General features: G+C 47.8%; 1 protein-coding gene and 1 long non-coding RNA gene across 8 annotated transcripts in view; one reads left to right on the top strand and one right to left on the bottom strand.

Moving 5' to 3' along the window:
- ascc3 (activating signal cointegrator 1 complex subunit 3) overlaps positions 1-25,542 on the top strand; it is a 148,037-nt gene that overhangs the window by 98,686 nt on the left and 23,809 nt on the right. For all 7 annotated transcript variants that reach the window (XM_084944957.1, XM_084944959.1, XM_084944960.1 and 4 more), the window contains 16 exons: positions 6,291-6,482; positions 6,804-7,028; positions 7,382-7,501; positions 8,233-8,397; positions 12,185-12,271; positions 12,421-12,597; positions 13,364-13,589; positions 13,923-14,077; positions 16,708-16,806; positions 16,882-17,050; positions 17,757-17,977; positions 19,341-19,426; positions 19,606-19,772; positions 19,957-20,102; positions 25,114-25,234; positions 25,375-25,517. In XM_084944957.1, coding sequence (XP_084801083.1) covers positions 6,291-6,482; positions 6,804-7,028; positions 7,382-7,501; positions 8,233-8,397; positions 12,185-12,271; positions 12,421-12,597; positions 13,364-13,589; positions 13,923-14,077; positions 16,708-16,806; positions 16,882-17,050; positions 17,757-17,977; positions 19,341-19,426; positions 19,606-19,772; positions 19,957-20,102; positions 25,114-25,234; positions 25,375-25,517 — 2,499 coding nt within the window. The remainder of the gene's footprint in view (positions 1-6,290; positions 6,483-6,803; positions 7,029-7,381; positions 7,502-8,232; positions 8,398-12,184; positions 12,272-12,420; positions 12,598-13,363; positions 13,590-13,922; positions 14,078-16,707; positions 16,807-16,881; positions 17,051-17,756; positions 17,978-19,340; positions 19,427-19,605; positions 19,773-19,956; positions 20,103-25,113; positions 25,235-25,374; positions 25,518-25,542) is intronic.
- LOC146377019 (uncharacterized) lies at positions 1,113-15,641 on the bottom strand. Its single transcript, XR_014801739.1, has 3 exons — positions 15,364-15,641; positions 5,471-5,638; positions 1,113-1,228 (listed from the first exon to the last, which is right to left on the bottom strand). It is a non-coding gene; the product is annotated as an uncharacterized LOC146377019 (long non-coding RNA).

The following is a 25,542-nucleotide window of genomic DNA, read 5'->3' as shown; positions in this document are numbered from 1 at the left end:
CTCAGCTTTGAAGCTGGAGTGTGCTGCACAAAAATCCTGTTTCTACCACACGTCTAACAAGGCTTCAGCACTGTGCGCTACCACTCAAAGCACCAGGGATGTGCAGAGCTCAGTTGGATTGTCACACATTTGAAACCCGTTTCACTTAGATGTAGGCACTCTTTGAATTTTGGGGTAATTTAGTTTAGCTGTGGTGTAAGCTGATGTTCTTTCCATGGGCGTGAGAGACGGTGAGTGGAGCTGGCAGCTTGCTGTCTGTGTACTGACGGAGCTGTGCAGCAGGAGCTGCAGCCAGCGGCAGGCCTAATGGAAGCTGATCAGGAGCTTAGGTCACTGCCATCTCAAATATAGTCATGGCACAGCAGACGTCAGCACTAACTCACCTTAGATTAGAGGCTGGAAGCATGTCTGTAACACACTCTGACACCTCAAAAAGAAGCCTCAGCCACAGCATTTCAATTACCTGCTTCCCCAGGAAAGTGCACAGCCTTACCCTGACGACTCCACCGCACGCTGTCAGAGAAACCTCGGGAGAGAAGCTCCATGTTTCTGCTTCACTGGTTTTAAAAGAGATGCTCTGATTTATTAATGCATTTATATATTAGTTTGTTTGTTTGGGATGAAAGGACTGATTGAGCCCAAACCTCCCTACGTGCTGGACGCCTGCAGTTCCCTCAGATTTACATGCACTCAGTTTTCTAACTAAATAATACAAATATGTCTCCTTTGTGATGATAAATAATCAATAATCAGTTGGTCATCTTGTAGACCGACAGCTCCACCTTCTTGAACTGAAGGTAGCCACAGTAGTCCTTGTTCTGCACATGGACCAGTTCTCCAGTGCAGCTTCACACCCAGACGACTGTCTTCTTCCCTTCTCTGTATTATTGTAGCTGCGTGACAGTATGAAGCAGCTCGAGGCAACTGTACGAATAAAGTTTAATTGAATGAGAAACGCTGGACTGTGAAATCTATACCATGTGATTCATACGGCTTTCATATTTAACAACTGCTCAGTGAGCGGACGGCCCAACACAGCAGAGCCTCTGTTCACACCTACAGGCCAGTGGACACTCTTCAAGGATGAGGATGTAACATCCTGGACAGGGAGGAACGCTGGTTTGAGGGCGGAGCCAAGGAGGGAAAGGCCATCTGAATGGAGGAGGGGGCCTGAGGGTCCATCTGTCACCATCTCACAATGCTGTGATTGCAGCCACTCCCCAACTCTCTGTGAATGGTGGAGAAGCATCAAGACGCTCAGTGGGGCCTCGTGTCACATGAGACAGGAGCGCCGCTCTCAGAGGGAACAACATATGATGAAATGTGATTACCGTAAATCCCGGACTACAGAGCACACCTGATTAAAAGCTGCATGCTCTAATTGTAGAGAGATAATCGATTTTGCACCTGTACAGGCCGCACCGGATTTTAAGCCGCATGCGTTTCACCTGTAATGTGAGATATCTACACAGAAATATTACGCGTGAGGATTTTTAACGTTTAATTTAATCCGTAAGGTAACATAAACGTTATGGTAACATACAAAAATACTGCAAATGCTTCTTTTCCTCGAACTGCGCCTGTAACACGCCTACCTGTAAGTACACGTGCGTATCAGTAACACACAAATTACGTTGCTTATGGTTTTTTTTACAGAACAGCGCACAAACAACGTTACAACGTCTCTTAACAACCAATAAAAATATATACCGTATATATACTACTTATCATTTTGATTGGTCTACTGTTACCAGGCAAAATGTTTTTGGCTGCATGAAAAAAAATATGCATTAGCCGCACGTCAGTGTTCACAGTGTGGGGGAAAGTAGCGGCTGATGACCCGAAAACTACGGTACTCAGAAAAACTATCGTATTTATTTGTAATGAGCATTTTTCAAAGGAGGCGTGATGACACTGACCCTGGACAAGCACTAACAGACCCACTGATCCCTCAGTGTGTGGTTGTGTCACTGCTGTGTGATGTAGAAGCACCCTGATGTTGGTGTGGGTGACTCAGGCAGAGAGGGAGTATGAAGGACGCACAACAGTGTGTTTCCATGAAACAGGTTGTGTTGCTGTGACTTCTGACCAGCTGAATGTCCGCACTCAGCTGTGGACGCATAAGTTTGACACACAGGGACGTCCAAACGTGCTGAAAAGCTCCTGTCATGAATAATTTCAGGGTGGATCGGAGGTTCTGTGAGTCGCCATCTTGACCTGCTTGAAAGAAACCAGGAACATGTTTCAGAGTGTGTGGAGGAAGTGAGAGCGTGTGCGGAGGAAGTGAGAGCGTGTGCGGAGGAAGCGAGAGCGTGTAGTGGAGGAAGTGAGAGCGTGTGCGGAGGAAGTGAGAGCGTGTGCGGAAGAAGTGAGAGCGTGTGCGGAGGAAGTGAGAGCGTGTGCGGAAGAAGTGAGAGCGTGTGCGGAGGAAGTGAGAGCGTGTGCGGAGGAAGTGAGAGCGTGTGCGGAAGAAGTGAGAGCGTGTGCGGAGGAAGTGAGAGCGTGTGCGGAGGAAGTGAGAGCGTGTGCGGAAGAAGTGAGAGCGTGTGCGGAGGAAGTGAGAGCGTGTGCGGAGGAAGTGAGAGCGTGTGCGGAGGAAGTGAGAGCGTGTAGTGGAGGAAGTGAGAACGTGTGCGGAGGAAGTGAGAGCGTGTAGTGGAGGAAGTGAGAGCGTGTAGTGGAGGAAGTGAGAACGTGTGCGGAGGAAGTGAGAGCGTGTGCGGAGGAAGTGAGAGCGTGTGCGGAGGAAGTGAGAGCGTGTGCGGAAGAAGTGAGAGCGTGTGCGGAGGAAGTGAGAACGTGTGCGGAGGAAGTGAGAGCGTGTGCGGAAGAAGTGAGAGCGTGTGCGGAGGAAGTGAGAGCGTGTGCGGAGGAAGTGAGCGTGTGCGGAGGAAGTGAGAGCGTGTGCGGAGGAAGTGAGAGCGTGTGCGGAAGAAGTGAGAGCGTGTGCGGAAGAAGTGAGAGCGTGTGCGGAGGAAGTGAGAGCGTGTGCGGAGGAAGTGAGAGCGTGTGCGGAAGAAGTGAGAGCGTGTGCGGAGGAAGTGAGAACGTGTGCGGAGGAAGTGAGAGTGTGTAGTGGAGGAAGTGAGAACGTGTGCGGAGGAAGTGAGAGTGTGTAGTGGAGGAAGTGAGAACGTGTGCGGAGGAAGTGAGAGTGTGTAGTGGAGGAAGTGAGAGCGTGTGCGGAAGAAGTGAGAGCGTGTGCGGAGGAAGTGAGAGCGTGTGCGGAGGAAGTGAGAGCGTGTGCGGAAGAAGTGAGAGCGTGTGCGGAGGAAGTGAGAGCGTGTGCGGAGGAAGTGAGAGCGTGTGCGGAGGAAGTGAGAGCGTGTAGTGGAGGAAGTGAGAACGTGTGCGGAGGAAGTGAGAACGTGTGCGGAGGAAGTGAGAGCGTGTGCGGAGGAAGTGAGAGCGTGTGCGGAGGAAGTGAGCGTGTGCGGAGGAAGTGAGAGCGTGTGCGGAAGAAGTGAGAGCGTGTGCGGAGGAAGTGAGAGCGTGTGCGGAGGAAGTGAGAGCGTGTGCGGAGGAAGTGAGAGCGTGTAGTGGAGGAAGTGAGAACGTGTGCGGAGGAAGTGAGAGCGTGTAGTGGAGGAAGTGAGAGCGTGTAGTGGAGGAAGTGAGAACGTGTGCGGAGGAAGTGAGAGCGTGTGCGGAGGAAGTGAGAGCGTGTGCGGAGGAAGTGAGAGCGTGTGCGGAAGAAGTGAGAGCGTGTGCGGAGGAAGTGAGAACGTGTGCGGAGGAAGTGAGAGCGTGTGCGGAAGAAGTGAGAGCGTGTGCGGAGGAAGTGAGAGCGTGTGCGGAGGAAGTGAGCGTGTGCGGAGGAAGTGAGAGCGTGTGCGGAGGAAGTGAGAGCGTGTGCGGAAGAAGTGAGAGCGTGTGCGGAAGAAGTGAGAGCGTGTGCGGAGGAAGTGAGAGCGTGTGCGGAGGAAGTGAGAGCGTGTGCGGAAGAAGTGAGAGCGTGTGCGGAGGAAGTGAGAACGTGTGCGGAGGAAGTGAGAGTGTGTAGTGGAGGAAGTGAGAACGTGTGCGGAGGAAGTGAGAGTGTGTAGTGGAGGAAGTGAGAACGTGTGCGGAGGAAGTGAGAGTGTGTAGTGGAGGAAGTGAGAACGTGTGCGGAAGAAGTGAGAGCGTGTGCGGAGGAAGTGAGAACGTGTGCGGAGGAAGTGAGAGCGTGTGCGGAAGAAGTGAGAGCGTGTGCGGAGGAAGTGAGAGCGTGTGCGGAAGAAGTGAGAGCGTGTGCGGAGGAAGTGAGAGCGTGTGCGGAGGAAGTGAGAGCGTGTGCGGAAGAAGTGAGAGCGTGTGCGGAGGAAGTGAGAGCGTGTGCGGAGGAAGTGAGAGCGTGTAGTGGAGGAAGTGAGAACGTGTGCGGAGGAAGTGAGAACGTGTGCGGAGGAAGTGAGAGCGTGTGCGGAGGAAGTGAGAGCGTGTGCGGAGGAAGTGAGCGTGTGCGGAGGAAGTGAGAGCGTGTGCGGAGGAAGTGAGCGTGTGCGGAGAGCGTGTGCGGAGGAAGTGAGAGCGTGTAGTGGAGGAAGTGAGAGCGTGTGCGGAGGAAGTGAGAGCGTGTGCGGAGGAAGTGAGAGCGTGTGCGGAAGAAGTGAGAGCGTGTAGTGGAGGAAGTGAGAGCGTGTGCGGAGGAAGTGAGCGCGCGTGTAGTGGAGGAAGTGAGAGCGTGTGCGGAAGAAGTGAGAGCGTGTGCGGAGGAAGTGAGAGCGTGTGCGGAGGAAGTGAGAGCGTGTGCGGAGGAAGTGAGAGTGTGTAGTGGAGGAAGTGAGCGTGTGCGGAGGAAGTGAGCGCGTGTCTCAGGAACGTCTGTGATCCGTCTGCAGACCAGTGTGTCAGTCTGTACCACACAGAGCTTTGTGTGGATCGTTACAAACAGCTGTTCTGAGATCAGTGTGTGTCTGTGTGTGAGAGCACAATCACAGAGACCAACAGCATCACAGCCTTCCTCTAAGTCTTCCTCAGCTCCCACTTCCACTCTGGTCACAGTGTTTATACAGAGCTTGGTTCTTCCAGCACATCAGAGCGCGTGCAGTTACAAAAGCATCATGATGACTGTTTGAAAACTGAAACCAGTGTGGCAGTTTTTAAACGTGCACTCCTGTTAATGGCCACACTGGGAAATGCCACTGGCTGTAAAACACACGCCTGTGTGGCCTTACTGCTACTCAGTGTATGACCTGAGGAAACCCTTTGTGTGCTCATCATTGCTTTTATTAATGATGATGTCATTTACAGAGCATGACTGAGGATGTGCGTGGACCTCAGATCCTCCGCTTTCAAACGTCGAGATGCTGTCGAGGTTTCACAGCAGGACTCGAACCATTATTCAAAGTCAAAGTGCAGCGTACAGAGAGAAAAACAACCTGAGAAATATACACTCAAGACTCAGAGGATCAAGAGAAGTTACAATTTAAACTGATGTCTTACTGGGTATCACAGAGATGACATTTGTGTTTAACACAGACGTTACCTCCTCAGTCACTGCGGGTGAGTAACCGTCTCCAGTGTCTCCAGTTTGGGGACATGTCAGACAGCTGTTCTCCAGTATGGAGACGTCTGCTTCTTTCCCTGGGACTCGGCGCCTTCAGGCGACTCTGGTTGTGATTTGGCGCCACATGCAGAATAAAATGAGAAGAGACTGAAAAAGAAAAGAGCCGTGTTATTAAAACTGCAGTATTCTGAACAGACCAAGTGAAAGCTGGCAGTAACCTGTGTGGTACAATCATTAGTCACTGAGGCTAACCAACAAATGTTTTTGGCTTATGGCAGCAAAGCTTTACCTCTGTGACATTTTACCTGCACAGTCAGCCTCCAGCTTGTATCCACAGGGTTTGCATACAAATGCAGACAATCACTGCAATCCAAACATTCGTGGAGTGTGTGAGGCAGACAGCTGCTGGCAGTAATGGGATTTCTCTTTGCCGCGCAGAAGCCTGCTGGGCGCTGACCTCCATTTAGATGCCCAGAGAGAGAGATAAAGCCTTGTGATGAGGACTCCCCCCGTGGCCGGCCGGGTCACAGGGCTGCTGTCAGTCACAGCACACATCTCACTCTGTGTGCATGTGCTGTGAGCTGCAGATGCTGCTGGAGTGTGCAGCGGACCTACAGCCGTGTGCATGTATTACACTCTGCTTTAGTAGGCCGCCAGTGGCTGATTACTGCATGTCGTCCCCGTACTGTACAGGAAATGTTTGATTCCCGACTGCTGCTGCTGTTTTGTGTAAACACTTACAGCTGAGAGTCTGAGACTCACCTCCTTCTGAAACTCCTTCTTTGACCATCTCTTTCAGATCCAGCGCTCCAGGAACAAGCAGATGAAAGAAATGTTTCCTGAAGGTTTTGGCATCCACCACGCCGGCATGCTGCGCTCTGACCGCAGCCTGATGGAGAGCATGTTCTCCAGAGGCCACCTCAAGGTCCTGGTCTGTACCGCCACCTTGGCCTGGGGAGTGAACCTGCCGGCTCACGCTGTCATCATCAAGGTCCTTCATGGATTTAATGTGTTTGTGCCTGCTACCCTGAGGGAGCTCAGAGCATCCTTTACTTTGCACATTTCATCTAAAGTCAGTTGAGGGCTTTTAATTGGCTCTGTAACTTTAAGCGTCTCACAAATGTGAAGGTTATTCCTGTAAAAGCCTCACGTATCTGCAGTCAGCTTGTGAGATCATGCGCTGAAGTTTAACCTGGTTTTATTTGCCATTTTAGTTTCAGAATGCTGAGAGGCTGTAAAGATTCACTGGGTGATATCGCTCGGTTACTCTGAGCGTTCTCCGCCTCACACACCTGTCTCTGCTCTGATGCAGGGTACCCAAATTTACGATGCCAAGCGCGGCGCTGTGGTGGATCTGGGCATCCTGGACGTCATGCAGATTTTTGGAAGAGCAGGTCGTCCGCAGTTTGATAAGTATGGTGAGGGAACCATCATCACCACCCACGACAAGCTGAGCCATTACCTGACCCTGCTCACCCAGCAGAACGCCATAGAGAGTCGGTTCCTGGACAGCCTGGCCGATAACCTCAACGCTGAGGTAACGCAGTTTCCTTCTGCTTCACTTTGAGCAAAGTTTAGCTTCCACAGTCCGAACAGGGCAGCGATGACATACAGACAGGTGCCAGGATGCCTGTTACCCTTAAATAACCAGGATAACACATAGCTAACATTTAACATGGACTACAAGCTGACTCAGGTCATAGTGTTTGAAACAAGCTGTCTTCAAATCTGTGAACTTGCCTCAGTTGTAAAAAGCTGTTTTACATCTTTAAGAAAAGGATTAATAGCACGTGTTGCTGGGCAGAGTAGAGAGGAGCAGCTGTGCTTTCAGGTAGTGTCCATTAGATGGCGACAGAGGTCTGTGAGCCGCTGTTCTCTCTCCTGCTACAGATTGCTCTGGGAACGGTCACCAACGTGGAGGAAGCTGTGAAGTGGCTCAGCTACACCTACCTTTATGTTCGCATGAGGGCCAACCCACTGGCGTACGGCATCAACCACAAAGCCTCTCAGGTTGGTCCAGATCCCCGGAGGGCGGGGCCGTCCCCGGGGGAGGGCGGGGACGTACACTGGTGTGGAAAAGTGCTTTTTTTATATGTTTGTCTCACTTAAGTGTTTCAGATCATCAAACACATGTAGATATACAGATACACGTAACACAAAGTTTCTAAATGGTGGGAGCCAAATCCAGACCTACATGGCCCTGTGTGGAAAAGTGCTTCCCCCTAAAGCTGGTCGCTGATTGGACCACAGCAGGGGCAAAGACTTTTTCACAGTGTTTACTGCAAAACACCCAAATGATGAATAGAAACAATAATAATACTTTTATTTGTGTTACATCAAAGATAAGTGCCGACACACACCTGCGCACACGTTCAGCTGACGAGCCGAGGGAGGCTGTAACTGTGACGTGTGTGCAGGGGCCTGTAGGTGTGGAGCTTTCTGTGCGGATTTCACTGGGAGCCCATGAAGGGAACTTAAAAACATGTCAGCTTTGGCTGTGCAGCTGCACCGACACGAGGAAGGAGAGAAGAAAGATCGAGTGTAAAAGTGCAGAGTAAAAGTAGAAGGTTCATTTCTGCAGGGTTTCTTGGAGGACTTCAGAGATTCAGACTTTGCTCAGAAGTGACAGCAAGGTTCTTAGCACATGGTGTATGAAATGTTAGACGAGGTCATAACTGAACTATAAATGAAGAAAAACAAAGTGTGATTACTGAAGTCTTTCTCGTGCTGCGGGAGCTCAGATGGATCCAGCTTTGGAGCTGTACAGGAAGGATCTGGTGGTGGAGTCGGGCAGGAAGCTGGATAAGGCCAGGATGATCCGCTTCGACGAGCGCACCGGCTACTTCGCCTCCACAGACCTGGGCAGGACTGCGAGCCACTTCTACATCAAATATAACACCATAGAGGTGAACGCCTCACACGCCCCACATGTTCACTCTGTTCACTGCAGAGGTCGATGGAGCATCACACACACACACACACAGACACACACACACACACACACTCAGACACACACACACACACACACACACAGACTCAGACACACACACACACACACACACACACAGACTCAGACACACACACACACACACACACACACACACACACACACTCAGACACACTCAGACACACACACACACACACATAGACACACACACACATACACATAGACACACACAGACACACACACACACAGACACACACACACACACACTCAGACACACACACTCAGACACACACACACACAGACTCAGACACACACACTCAGACACACACACACACAGACTCAGACACACACAGACTCAGACACACACACACACACAGACTCAGACACACACACACTCAGACACACACAGACTCAGACACACACACACACAGACACACACACACTCAGACACACACACACAGACACACACTCAGACACACACTCACACACACACTCACACACACACAGACACACACACACTCAGACACACACAGACATACACACACTCAGACACACACACACACACACACTCACACACACTCAGACACACACACACTCAGACACACACAGACATACACACACTCAGACACACACACACACACACACACAGACTCAGACACACACACACACACACAGACACACACTCAGACACACACACACACTCAAACACACACAGACTCAGACACACACACACACACACACACAGACACACACACACACAGACACACACACACACACAGACACACACTCAGACACACACACACACAGACACACACTCAAACACACACAGACTCAGACACACACACACACAGACTCAGACACACACACACACACACAGACTCAGACACACAAACACACACACACACACACAGACACACACAGACTCAGACACACACACACACAGACTCAGACACACACACACACACACAGACTCAGACACACAAACACACACACACAGACACACACAGACTCAGACACACAGACACACACACACACTCAGACACACACGCACACAGACACACACTCAGACACACACACACACTCAAACACACACACACTCAGACACACAGACACACAGACACACACTCAGACACACACGCACACAGACACACACTCAGACACACACACACACTCAAACACACACAGACTCAGACACACACACACACACAGACTCAGACACACACACACACACACACAGACACACACAGACTCAGACACACACACACACACAGACACACACACTCAGACACACACACACTCAGACACACACAGACTCAGACACACACACACACTCAGACACACACAGACTCAGACACACACACACAGACACACACACATAGACACATACACACAGACACACACACACAGACACACACACACAGACACACACACACTCAGACACACACAGACACACACACACTCAGACACACACAGACTCAGACACACACAGACACACACACACACAGACACACACACTCAGACACACACACAGACACACACACACTCAGACACACACACATACAGACACACACACACACACACACACAGTCAGACACACTCAGACACACACAGACACACACACACACACACTCAGACACACACACACACACTCAGACACACACACACACACTCAGACACACTCAGACACACACACACACACTCAGACACACTCAGACACACACACACACACACACACTGAGACACACTCAGACACACACAGACACACACACACAGACACACACAGACACACACACACACACTCAGACACACACACACACACTCAGACACACTCAGACACACACACACACACACACACACTGAGACACACACAGACACACACACACAGACACACACACACAGACACACACACACTCAGACACACACAGACACACTCAGACACACACACACACACACACACACACACACAGACTCAGACACAGACACACTCAGACACACACACACACACACACACATAGACACACACTCAGACACACACACACACACACACACAGACACACACAGACACACTCAGACACACACACAGACACACACACAGACACACACACACAGACACACACACACACAGACACACACACACTCAGACACACACAGACACACACACACTCAGACACACACAGACTCAGACACACACAGACACACACACACACAGACACACACACTCAGACACACACACAGACACACACACACTCAGACACACACACACTCAGACACACACACACAGACACACACACACACACACACACACACACACACACAGACAGACACACACACACAGACAGACACACACACACTCAGACACACTCAGACACACACACACACACACTCAGACACACTCAGACACACACACACACTCAGACACACTCAGACACACACACACACACACACACACTCAGACACACTCAGACACACACACACTCAGACACACTCAGACACACACACACACACACATAGACACACACACACACACACACACACATAGACACACACACACAGACTCAGACACAGACACACACACACACACACATAGACACACACACACAGACTCAGACACAGACACACACACACACACACATAGACACACACACACACACACACACATAGACACACACACACACACACAGACTCAGACACAGACACACTCAGACACACTCAGACACACACACACATAGACACACACACACACACACAGACTCAGACACAGACACACTCAGACACACTCAGACACACACACACATAGACACACACACACACAGACTCAGACACAGACACACTCAGACACACACACACACACACACACACATAGACACACACACACACACACACACACACACAGACTCAGACACAGACACACACAGACACACTCAGACACACACACACACACACACACATAGACACACACACAGACTCAGACACAGACACACTCAGACACACACACACACACACACACACATAGACACACACACACACACACACACACACACAGACTCAGACACAGACACACACAGACACACTCAGACACACACACACACACACACACACACACACACAGACTCAGACACAGACACACACAGACACACTCAGACACACACACACACACACACACACACACACAGACTCAGACACAGACACACTCAGACACACACACACAGACACACACAGACTCAGACACACACACACACACACACAGACTCAGACACACACACACACATAGACACACACACACAGACACACACACATAGACACACACACACACACAGACTCAGACACACTCAGACAGACACACACACACACACTCAGACACACACACACACACACACACACACACACACACACACAGACTCAGACACACACAGACACAGTGTGTGTCTGTGTGTGTCTGAGTCTAGTACACGTGTTTGAGAGCATCCAGGTGAGAACCTGCAGGCTGCAGAGCAGCATGGCGTCCTGATAACGGAGAAAGGGTCACGTTTCGAGCCGCTCACAGTGCTTCTGTTCAAACACGTTCCAACTGTTAGACACACGAGTGCATCACAACCATTCATAGTGTCCTTCACACAGGCTGCAGCAGCTGGATGAAGCACAGCTGCCAGGAGCTTCTCATCAGCAGTTTACAGTTCCTGTAAGCACAGTACACGCTCTGGTTGATCCAATAATCACGAACGTTTCTCTTTCCTCCACATGTGAAGACGTTCAATGAACATTTCAACCCTCAGGGAACAGAAGCCGACATCCTCAGCATCGTCTCCAAAGCTGAGGAGTTTGAACAACTCAAGGTGAGCTGTGGCCGTCAGAACGTATATAGCTATGAATAGTACAGTTTGTGTTCATCCAATAAAAAGCTCTGTTACAACTGAACACAGCTCATATAATCCAGCTCGGTATGTGTCGCTGTGTGTCGCTGTGTGTCGCTGTGTGTCGCCAGGTTCGAGAGGAGGAGATGGAGGAGCTGGAGCAGATGCTGGGTAACTACTGTCATCTTCCAGCTGCAGGAGGTGTGGAGAACGGCTACGGCAAGGTCAACATCCTGCTGCAGACGTACATCGGCCGAGGAGAAGTGGACAGCTTCTCGCTCATCTCGGACCTGTCCTATGTTGCACAGGTGAGGACAGCAGGTGCTGCAGGACGCTCGCGTTGCATTCACCCACCTGTTATACGCACACAGTCAGACCCATGCTGTGGTGTTTGCTGCCACACTAACTCTGACTCAACGATTTTAAATCACTGTAGATTTTTGGGATTTTAATGGAAACAAAAAGAGGCGGGGCAAAAGTACGCAGGTGAAAAAATATAAAACCTGAAGACTGATTGAAAATGAAATAATTAGAATGACATCAGAGGATGTTGGTGCTGATGACTGCACACAAGCCTCGCTCTAAAACTACAGTAGCTCATTTCCTGTTGACATGCGATGGACAGCTGAGCACTGATCATGTGACTTTGACTTGTCCCCCCCTGGTCAGTGAGCAAACTGTGTAAAAGACTCATGAGTGGTGCTGGGGTCGAAGTTTGACTGCACGAGTCGACGGGGCTGAAGCTGTGAAACTACAAAGAGCGTGCACGTGCCACGCTGCTCAAGAACAAACAAAACCTGCATACATGTCAGTACACATGATCCCAGTGTTTATTAAAATGACGTTTTCAATTCAGAACTGAAAAGATAAAAAACATTTATTATAATATTTGTTTTCATGCTGTTATTAAATCAATAGTTTGACTGTTGACAGGAAGATGCAGGCCTTCCTGTGAACGCCTGCTCTTAAACACAGGCCTCCCACCACACTGCTGAGCGATGTGCCCACCAGCTGCTCCTCTGCTCTGTGTAGTGTGGAACCTCTGGCTGATGTTGTTCCCACTGTCACCCACAGAACGCTGCTCGGATCGTGAGGGCCTTGTTTGAGATCGCTTTGAGGAAGCGCTGGCCGCTTATGACCCGTCGACTGCTCACCCTGTGCAAGGTGATCGACAAGCGGCTGCGGGACTCTGCCCACCCCCTCCGGCAGTTCCCCAACCTGAGCCCCGTCGTGCTGAACCGCTTGGAGGAGAAGAAGCTGACTGTGGACAAACTGAAGGAGATGAGGAAGGATGACATTGGTGAGTGCAGCCCAGTGTTTGTATTTGTGCTGCAGAGGCCTTTCACAGCACTGCTGTGCAACACTGGCATCACGGCACTTTGTTCGACTTTGCCTTATTTATTGAAACCACAGTAAATCGTGCCGGTGCATCCGTGTGTCTGTCCTGATGGGATCATACTGTTTTTATTAACTGCAGCTTAAAAGAAAAGTGTTTTGAGTGGAAGAAGCTCAGACTAGTGCTTAATCCAACATAAGCCGAGCTTTTATTTAAATATTAGCTTTTGCTGATATACAGAAAGTTCACGCACACTCGTTTTAATAAACACCTTAATGCCAGGTGTACTTTTTCCAGGTCACATGCTGCACCACGTCAACATCGGGTTAACGGTCAAACAGTGTGTCCACCAGATCCCCTCGATCTCAATGGAGGCCACCATCCAGCCAATCACACGCACCGTGCTGCGTGTTCGTCTCATCGTCACACCTGATTTTCGCTGGAATGACCAGGTACAGACAGATTACTTATCCTTGAGTCAGGATGGTTTGCTGTGCAGCATTTTCCAGAGACGGACAAATATTTTACCAGCACATAAAGCAGCTGAGCTGAGTGTGAGGGGCAGATGTCAGGGTTAGACCAACCTTTGATCTGCTGTCACATATTTACAGTTCAAGTCTCCGTCCGTCCTTTCATCCATCGCCTCAGGTGACCCAAAGGAACAGAACGCTAAGCAGGACATTCCAGATTGATTGATCGATCGATCGATCGATCATACTTTATTCATCCCGAGGGAAATTGGGTTAAGGCTGCCAGCCGTGCCAGCGCCATCTTACCCTCCGACCACACATACATGACACAAACATCACATGGGGAAGACAGGTCAGAGGTATAACAATGGAAAATACACCACATGAGGAAAGACGCCCTCTCCCCACTTTCCAGTTCCTCCTGGGGGATCCCACAGTGTCCCCAGGCCAGATGACATGTCCTGGGTCACCTCCCAGTTAGTCCTACCCAGAAAACCTCCAAAGGGACGTGCCAAGGAAACATCCCTGAACCGCACGCAGGCGCTCGACTCCGAGCTCATCGCCCTATCTGTAAGCCTGAGCCCAGCCGCCCATTACCATAGCAGCTTTATTTATAAGGGACTTTAAAACAACCACAATGGACCAACGTGCTGCACAGCAGAGTAAAGACATCAAGACAGATTCAAATGAAAAAGACAGAAAACAACTAAAATGAAATCAACAGGAGGTGACCAGCCAGAGGAGGCGCCGGTGTCACATGTTAGGAGCTGCGGCAGCAAAGGCTCCTCCCCTCTGAGCTCACTGCGAGTCTGCGGGCAGCGCCGCTTCTAAGACCCAGAGACTGAAAGGACCCTGGCTGTTCTGAACAATCAGGGACTCGTCCCCACACAGCGCCTCTCACCACGGGACACTCTGGAATAACAAAGGCTCCAGCCCTTTTCCAGAGCCCTCTCCCAAAGTCCCCCCTCCTCAGTTTACATCGTGGCTTCTGCTGTGAACATATCACAATCCACCCCTTTAATTATGCATTTAAACACATTATCGTGTCACATACTGATGCATGCATCGGGGCAGTTTGCTCAAAGACGTGCGGACATTAAGGCCGATGGTCGCTCCCTCCTACTGAGGAGAGAAGAATGAGGAGTCCAGGGAGAGCTGGGCTGTCCATATGTTCGTTCTCCTCCTGTGCTCGGGCACCAGATACATACCAAAACTACTCACAGGCATTCATATTTCCACACTGGCCCAAAGAAGAGCACCCCACCTACCTTGTTCTCCCAGCCAGGGAATCTCCATCTGTCCCTGAGAGCCAGCCTGTCCCACCTTAGTGGGCAGCAGGGATCATGTGCAGCTTAGTCCAAAGTTTGTCACGCGCAGAAAGCTCGTTGCAGGGGCTGAATACGAAGATGAATGTTTATGTCCGATTAGCAATGCATGCTGCAATCATGGGAGAGTGGTAATGGAATACCGGCTGGCTTAACCGTGATCCTGCTGCAGAGCCGCGACACATGCACCGACACATGAGCCACTTCCCTGGTGGCAGCCAGGAAACGCACCACGCTGACTCATTATGATACAGGATGACATCATTCTCCAAGGAGCATTGGCTGTTTGTGGCAAACTGCTGCTGGTTTGGTGATTTAGGTTGTAACATCAGCACTGGGCATTCAAATGTTTGTCATGTCCCCAAATTCAAGTGATTCACCCGAGTGTTGTGTACACGCTCACAGGTGGGAATGAACAGAACGCAGCTCCAGGTCACCTCGGTACTCTAGCAAGGGGGGGCACAGTGCTTCTGCTTATGGGACTGACTCCATGATGGTGAGATGGCGCTCTGTGGGTCCTCGCCATCTGTTACAGGATCCATGTTCATCTTTGCCAAAGAAAGTTTCATGTGACTTTACAGGGACACAGAGAACGTATGATGTGTAACGATGTGTAACGATGTGTAAGACATCCTGGGTTTCCCTCTGGCACAGGTCAGGGGTGTCCAGCTCCAGGCCTCGAGGGCCCGTGTGCTGCAGGGTAGACGTGTCAGCTGATTTAATGACCTCCTCAACATGTTCTGAAGTTCTCCAGAGGCTAATCAACTAATCGTGTGATTCAGGTGTGCTGACCCAGGGTGAGGTCTAAAACCTGCAGGACCCTGGCCCTCGAGGCCTGGAGTTGCACACCCCTGGTCTAAGTGGTAGTAGTACCAGACATTCATGGGGGGGTTAAAAACCTGAGCTCTCTTTCTGTGCTGTTTCCAAAACTTCAATTCAGTGATAGATGAATGTTTATACTAATTTTCTGTTTCTTCGTTTCAAACTATGGCAAAGTTGTTGTTAGACTTCTACATGACACCTACACATGGTTTCAAGAATGCACAGATGTGGCCAGTGCGGTGATGCATGTAGACAGACGGACGTGCAGACAGATGCCACATATTTTGCAAAAGAGAGAGAGATTAAAGGCTTTCAAACGAGCTACACTCAGTGGGTTTTGTAGCTCTTGGGGTTTTTGCAGTTTCTCTGGGCCTTGCAGGGCGAACCTGGGTTAATCAGGGAACTAAAATAAGTGTTGGTTCCCTGAAAAGACTGTAATTCAACGCTGTTCTTTGTGTGGTTCAGGTCCATGGATCAGTGGGTGAGCCCTGGTGGTTGTGGGTGGAAGATGCCATGAATGATCACATCTACCACTCTGAGTACTTCCTCCTGCAGAAGAAACAGGTTTGCTGTATGAGTCTTGGAGCTTAGCTGAGATGAACACAAAGAACAGAGAATGACGGCGTCTGTTCTCCTCAGGTGGTGTCAGGAGAGCCTCAGCACATCGTGTTCACCATTCCCATCTTTGAGCCGTTGCCCTCACAGTACTACATCAGGGCCGTCTCTGACCGATGGCTCGGTGCTGAAGCTGTCTGCATTATCAACTTCCAGGACCTGATCTTACCAGAGCGACACCCCCCACACACTGGTACACACTCAGACACACAGTGCCCCCCACAGGTCCTTCATGATGTTACTCTGAGCTCTGTGAAGAAGGTGGACCAGTCCTTACAGCCCTTTTAGTAGAAGCTGTATTCACTGATTTTGTTCACATATTTATTGATTGATTTTTGCATTTACACCCACGGATCTGTCTGGAGCACTTTGGTGTTGTTAGGGTCGAAGCGCTGACCTTCAGATTACTGGACTCTACTTCTTGAGCCACACTGGTTATGTCAGATACAGCCTAGAAGGCTATAAGTGTAGTTTGTCCAAATAAGGACACTGACTGGTCAGCTGACCTTCTCATTATTAGACAAACCAGTCAAGGCCATAATAAGCAGAGCTGCAGAGCCGTGTGTCCACTTCAGCCACATGTGTCTTTCCCACAGCTGGAGCTTTGGACATAAAAGCTCTGAGTGCTCTGTTTCTCACTGGAACCAGAGCGCACTGATCATCCCGATAAGGTTTGAAAAAGTAAACTGCACAACATTAGCTGCTGGGGACAAGCCTGCTGCACACTGGGGCCAGGTCACGTTACACACTCTGATCAGCATCACGGTTTGGATATAAAAGTCTCACATTGGTACTTTCTGTTGTTTCTAATAACTATTGTATCATGTAGCCACCTTTAAACTCTCAGCTGTCTTGTGACCCTTGTCCCATGATCCTTTGCATGACTTCTTCACTCTCAGAGCTACTAGACCTCCAGCCGTTGCCAGTGACTGCTCTGGGTAACCGAGAGTACGAGAGCCTTTACAAGTTCACTCACTTCAACCCCATCCAGACCCAAATCTTCCACACACTGTACCACACCGACACCAACGTGTTGCTGGGAGCGCCGACGGGCTCTGGAAAAACCATCGCAGCAGAGATGGCCATGTTCCGGGTCTTCAACAAGTATCCGTCCTCCAAGGTAGCGTCACCGAGTCCCTGTGTAGGCATGTTCAAGGAATCCACTGATGTGTAAGGAACAGAGAACCCTCCGCAGTGCCGTGTACAGCATCAGCTCTTTGCTTTTACAGTCATCGTAGCATCGTTCCATCAACGCTTTACAGGCCCACACTGCCTTTCATTGAGACATGATGTAAATTCAGATGACTACATAAGTACATATGAACTGTGGGCTTGGACATTGGGGATTTTAGGAATAGATAAATTAAAGGAAAAGGATGTGCTGGAAGGTAAAAACAAGCACACCGTTGCAGAACTTTGAGCTCTGTGGTTTTGTTTTCATAATTCTTGCACTTGTTTGGGAGTCAAAACTGAATTGAAGTGAACATCTGCTCCATTATAAGCAACTGTGTGATGGTCACAGTCTGCACAGCTGGAAGTGTTAGCCTCACTATAGTGGGCTAACTGGTAAACAGTGGCACAGCGGGCTAGTCCATTTTATTGCAACAACACGCGGTCACATGCTAGCTGTACCGTAATGATCACATCGTGTGTTTAAAACTAGATTCATTCAAGAGTTTCCTCTGATTTTAGTTTCAGGCGATGACCTCATTAAGAGGAATAACAGGGCTAAAAGTGGGAAAAGCCATTACCAGTAATCTGGTAGCTACTCTGAGGAATATGAACATAGTTTTGGTGTCTGTAGGTTTGTTCTACACGACTCTCGTTACGTCCATAACTTTGACTTGTATTGTGTAAATTTAGAGGAAGTCGTCATGAAGAATTTTGCTCTTTAGTTCGATGGTGGTTAGTGTACCCACAGGTCAACGCTAACAGAGTCAGCTGTGGCTCCTGGAGGTTCCTCAGCAACGCACCGAGCTGCACTGGTAGTGATGCTGATAAGGAATCCACTGTTACTTCAACATCAGCTCTGGGGCTTTGATGGTGTGAATGATGCCACGTCCACTTAGTCTGGTTAACTGTTTGCTTTGCAGACAACCTGCTGTTGTCACTGACTGTGAATGAATGGATGCACAGCACACATACACAGAATTATTCTTTATAAAAGGCAATGAGTCTATCAACGGTCTGCATGTTACTGTTATTTTTGGCCATTTGATAAAAATGTATTTCAGCTCTGGAGAAAGAAACCCTAATGATGAGTGTAAAAGCTCTCTGTGGATCGCCTTACTGTGGTCGTTTCACTCATGTAGTCAACAGGATCCACACCCTTCCTTACCCTGTGACACCTGGATCCCAGCAGCAGTTAGCACAGGTGGTTTAAACACACAGCAAAGGCAGCTGAGATGCTGCAGCAGAGCAGTCAGTGTAGGGAAACTAGCCAAGCTTGATCGAGTTATTGTTTGCCTGTGTTCTGTGTTCAGGTCGTGTATATTGCCCCTTTGAAGGCCCTGGTGAGGGAGCGCATTGAGGACTGGAAGGTCAGGATTGAAGAGAAACTTGGAAAAAAGTAAGAACAGAGAAACTCTGCATGTGAAGAGGCCTTAAACACATGAAACTAGCTAATGATGACATGGTTTTTAAACTGGTATCAATTAGGTCTTAAACATAATCGAGTTACTCCTGCAGACACACTGTAAATGCTGTTTATATGACACCAACAAACAGTTTCTTCTTGTGCTTGTGAAGCGTGGTGGAGCTAACCGGGGACGTGACTCCAGACATGAGAGCCATAGCAAAAGCTGACCTGATCGTCACCACGCCCGAAAAGTGGGATGGAGTCAGCAGGAGTTGGCAGAATCGAAGCTACGTCCAGAAAGTAGCTATTCTCATTATCGATGAGATCCACCTGCTGGGTAAGAGTCTACAGCACACCTGGGCCCGTTGGTGTGGAGCAGGTCCTCCCTGTATGTTCTTCACCACGGCTCAAAAAAGCTTTTGCTCCATGTAACCCATGATGTCCTAAATATAAACATGTGAAGGCCCTGAAACAGGACTCTCTGTTAGCTGTGTTAGCGTTAGCACTGTGTCTGTTTCCAGGTGAGGACAGAGGTCCGGTCCTCGAGGTCATTGTGTCCAGGACCAACTTCATCTCGTCTCACACTTCCAAGAGTGTTCGAGTAGTTGGGCTGTCCACGGCTCTGGCCAACGCTCGAGACCTGGCTGACTGGTTGGGCATCGGACAGGTCGGCACCTGCATTACATCACACTAGGGCTGGGCGATATGGACTAACATCCATATCACAGTATAATCTGAAGCATGTGCGGTAAAGATATGTATCGCGATATATTCTTTTCTTCTGTATAACATATTTTACACACTATAAGGCGCACTTAAAATCCTTTAATTTTCTCAAAAATTTACAGTGCTCCTTATGTATGAATTCTGGTTGTGCTTACTGACCTCGAACCGATTTTATGTGCTACACAGCGCTCAAATAGCTGTCAAAAATGTTTTAGTACGACTTTCCTAAGCTATGAAGCCGCACCGCCTGATGGATTGTTGGAGCATTAAGGCTGCCGTAGTCAGGAGCCTCGCGGAGTGATCTGGGTCCTAAACTCCGTCTGCTTCAGGTCCCAAAGCCAAACGAACACTGCAGCATCACTGAGAGTTACAAACTGTCTAATTTCTTTCATCTTTAATAAAGTGATCAGTGTTGCTGCTTTACCAGGTGTAACAATTAAGCAGAGGTGGAAAGAGTACTAAAATATTTTACTCAAGTAAAAGTACTATTACTTTGCTGAAATTTTACTCAAGTACAATTAAAATTAGCTGTCTAAAAATTTACTCAAGTAAAAGTAAAAAGTAGCTCATTTAAAATGTACTCAGAGTAAAAGTTACATAGTTACTTTTCTGTCAGCAGGAGGACAGCCTCTTCTGAGTAGTGCAAAAAAGACAATGGGATAAATCTCAAAGTAGTTGTTTTTTAATTAAAAGAAAAACTGTGCAGTGGCAGTTAAACTGCAAGTCTATACATCAAAACGGATAATGGTCACCAAACCAACCAAACTGTCAAAACCATATAATTCTTTTACATGAGAATGTTTTCTAAACTGTCAAATAAGAGAACAAGTACTGAATTGAGCTGTACAGCAGCTGCTATAAAAATGTGTTTTCATTTTTTAAACTTGGCCCTGCTCTGTTAATTTTGAGGAGCAATTCAATTCAATTCAATAAAACTTTATTGATCCTGAAGGTTGACCCCGAAGGAAATTGGGTTAAGGTTGCCAACCTTTGCCAGCGCTGACTTACCCTCCAACCATACATACATTACACAAACATCACATGGGGAAGACAGGTCAGAGAGGTATAACGATGGAAAACGCACAACATGAGGAAAGATAAGGAGAAAAAAATAACCCCCCCCAGACTGAGCTCCAACAGGGAGATCAGTTTGAGAACAGAAAAAAACACCTCTGCACAAAGCACATGTTATTCTTTTGCCTGCAGTGTGAACATATGTGGCTTAAGTAAGAAAGTAGCCGCTTCCGTCTTCTGTCTAATTTAACTATTTTTAAAAAAATAAATTATTATTATTAACAAACAGGAAAAGTGAACACACTTTCTTTTGGCAATTTACCAATCAAGTAAAAATATTTTAAGTTGCGTGGACAACAACGTGCCCAGTAACAGCTTATGTCTTAACTTAATGGGATTAACTTGAACACAGCTTTTTTGCTAAAATAACTGTACAAGTTTCATTTAACTTAGCTCTACATGCTTGCGCAGGTTTGATGTGGAATTTCTAAAAGCTGCTAACTCGGTCTCTCTGGGCAAACACAGCTTACACTGCATAATAAACCTGTTGAATTTCTTGCACTTGAAGCCGAAATGGTTCCTTAAATACGGCCAGGGGTTCACATCGGTTTCTTCGAGTTCAGAGTCAGCAGAATTCGACGGGGTTTCTTTTTTCGCTGGATCCGTACCACCGATGTCAGACTCCATTTTTATCGTGACCCAACGCCAATTTGTTCTACTACCCATCATTCCCTGCAGTATTTCCGAAGCGCAATGTTGTTTTGTTTTTTTTTTTTGTTCTTTTAATTTACTCTTTTAATTTACTCAGTAACGGGTGTGATTGAAAATGTAGCAAAGTACAATACTTTTTAAAAAATATACTTAAGTAAAAGTAAAATTACCGACTTGGAAAATGACTTTAAAAAGTACAAATACACAAAAAAACTACTCAATTACAGTAACGCAAGTAAATGTAATTCGTTACTTTCCACCTTTGCAATTAAGTTTAACATCCAGGCATCCATGAAAACAGAATTTATGATGTTTAATGGAGTTAGAAGTTAGCAGGAAGTTAGCTCGCTAGTTTCCACCTAAACATGATGTAGCATGTTCTGACTGAGAGATTTCTGAAAACATTAAAACGTACAGCTCTGCTATCACTTCCAACATAAATGAAGACAGAAAACTAAACAGCAGTGATGTTTGTAGGGTTACTGAAGTTGGGCTAGCTGCTATATAATGATGTGCTACTTGATCCCTAGCAAAACAGCTACGTTAGCCTAACATAAACACAGTGAAGCTGGAGGATGAACGCTAACTTTTTTCCACTCGATAAAAGTTAACGTGAGGGTTCCTGATGGTTAGAGACAAATGCAATCACATGGCAGGATGCTGTAAACGGACCAAACTTCAGTCAGCAGAACAACTGAGATAATCCATCCACAATACCAGGTTAGTCATTAACCCTTTAAGACCTACCATAGCACCAAGTCCACCAGAGCTTATCTTTATATTCTTACATGCTGTAGTGCCATTTGTGGGAGCATTTCAAGTTGTTATACATCAATACAACCGTTACAGCCCAAATTTTAATAATATGTATGCATTAAGCCCATAGTAACTACATAAATTGCAAAAAAGTGCAATAACCTACAAAAAATTGAAAGTCGTTTTTGTTTTGTTTTTTACATATATTTCTAATTAGAGAAATTTAAGAGGCTTATCCCTCAAAACTGTAAATACAAAAAAGTTGCACAAAATAGTTTCCAACCGGGGGAAATTTGTCTTCATAGTTTTATTTTTGAGATACACCAATTTTTATATACTGCAGGAAAACGAAAATAAATATTATAATGCAAATTTGCATAAAAACAGCATGTGCATCAAAATAAACTGTTTCCAGCAGTGCAGTTTGAGTTCTAAGCATCACAGAAACTATTCAGAAAAGCATAAAGTCAAACATAACTTTTAAAAACACCAGTGTAGGCTTATAAGGCCCTGAAGGTAAAAAAAAACCTACATTTTCCGAGAAAATGACATCACTTCCGGTTTCGGTCAGGCAATGGCGGACACGCGATAGTTCGCGCTGACATCTATTCCAACGTAGGAAGTGTTATGAACAGCTGATCGGATCGGCAAAGCGTGTTTCTGGAATGTTTTTGTTGTTGCAAGGGGTTTTTATGCAATTTTTGGGAAGCTATATGTGGAAGGAAACCGTGATGTAGGACAAGGGTTAATATACTGCAACAACATGGGAACAGAGCAGCTGCCAGAGAATTCAACATTAATGAATCAATGTTACGGAGGTGGAGGAAGCGCAGTTTTTGGCTTTCCTCATATTCCAAAAGTGCTTCATCTCTTTCCTATGACTGTCGCCCGCCATAATTTGCAGATGATGTTGTTTGCAGCCGCTGCCATGCTTTCGACCAAAACAGGTTCAGCTTGATGACATCATCAACATGCGCTATCGCAGTAGAGCGGTATAGTCAAAATCTCTACTGGTGGCCAAATTTATATTGTTTCTACCATATACCGTTTATACCGCCCACCCCTACATCATACACTGCCATCCTTTATATACAGGCTTACCAGCTACAGCCAGTCAAATATTTTGTAACGTAAAACAGCGTCTGTGTGTGTGTGTGTGTGTGTGTGTGCGCGTGTTAGCGCGGGTGTGTGTGCGTGCGCATGTTAGCGCACGTGTGTGTGTGTGTGCGCGTGTTAGCGCGGGTGTGTGTGCGTGCGTGTGTGTGCGCGCATGTTAGCGCACGTGTGTGTGTGTGTGTGCGTGTCAGTTCACGTATAGCTTTGGATGGCTGTCTGCTTGCTCTTTGTTGTTCAGGCAGAAACCATAAATATCCATTCTGTGTTTTCATGTCTGTATCATTGTATCAGTGTGACATATATGATACATAATAACAACATTGAGCGTCAGAGTGATGGAGAGGAAACATTTTACTGTAACACTGATGGATGTCACATTCTCAGCTCTTAACATGCATACAAGGCTCGTTGTGCTCTCGTCCTGAGCCAACTGTGTCCAGGGTCGTAGGACTAAATCTGTGTTCACTAGTTAATATTTGATCATCTATCATAGATTAGAATTCAGATTCTTCTTGTTTTCACATCATAATGAAGTGTTTAGTTTTCTTATTTTTCCCACTCATGTTTTGTCTTTTAATGACTGTTTATGTCACACAGGCAGACAAAGACACACACATGTGGCATTGGCTCCACCCAGGGTAATAGTTACTCATGGTAATAGTAACTCAGGGTAACAGTTACTCTGCTAGTGGTGGAAACTGTCCCAGTTCAAACAAAGGACAAAGTCCTCAACGTGCTGAGTTTGGTGTTGAAGCTGTACCTGAAGCTGTACCTGAAGCACTGCTCGTGCCCTGCAGCTGCTGCTCAATGATGAGCTTCATCAGCAGCCTCCATGTTTGTGTGTAGTCCATCCAGTACTTTGATTTTGTGGTGTGTCATGAACATTAGAGACTATAAGGAGCTTGCAGCAGTTTAATAAACCTTTATATCAGCCAGTCTTTGTAGTGTGTGTAGATGTGAGTTACACTTTGCACCATCAGAGTCAAACACTGTAGCTTTCCTTTGCTCTGCCTTCAGAGCTGTAGAGGAGACGTGCTGTCTTTGTGTTGTCCATAAATCTGGCTGCTTGGCTGCTGTTGGGACTGAGCTGCTAATCCATTATCCAGGCTTTTAAGACATCTGCACACATGCTGCAGCCCTCAATATAATAACACAGCAAAAAATGCCACACACACTTTCAACGTCCTATCACACAGTAAGTTCACTTTGGCCATAGCGCCTTATCACTCAGTAAACACAGAGAGCAGCTCTGTGCCTCCATGACAGTGACAGAGTGTTCACATTGCAGACAGACGGGCCTCCTGTTGCCAGCTGCGCACATTAAATCTCTCTTCTTCTCGTCTTTGGTCTAACAGGTGGGTTTGTTTAACTTCCGTCCGTCTGTGCGCCCGGTCCCGCTTGAAGTTCACATCCACGGTTTTCCAGGACAGCACTACTGCCCCCGCATGGCCAGCATGAACAAGCCCACCTTCCAAGGTGCAGCTTTGTACACTGTTTTTGCACGTTAGCACATGTGCACGTGAGATGTTGCTGGCTTTTCATGCAGCACTGTTTGGTAATACTCCTTGACCATGTGCAATATTGAAACTAACTCTACTGTTTTGGACTCCCCACAGCGATACGCGCTCACTCTCCAGCCAAGCCTGTGCTCATTTTTGTGTCGTCACGAAGGCAAACTCGCCTGACCGCCCTGGACCTCATCGCCTACCTGGCTACAGAGGACAACCCCAAACAGTGGCTGCACCAGGATGAGAGAGAGGTTTGCTGACACACAGCAGTACTGC

Source organism: Perissodus microlepis, chromosome 11 (genome assembly GCF_051167445.1).
Source record: "Perissodus microlepis isolate ML-2025 ecotype Zambia chromosome 11, ASM5116744v1, whole genome shotgun sequence".
NCBI lineage: Eukaryota > Metazoa > Chordata > Actinopteri > Cichliformes > Cichlidae > Perissodus > Perissodus microlepis.
This window is presented reverse-complemented; position numbering and strand designations above follow the sequence as displayed.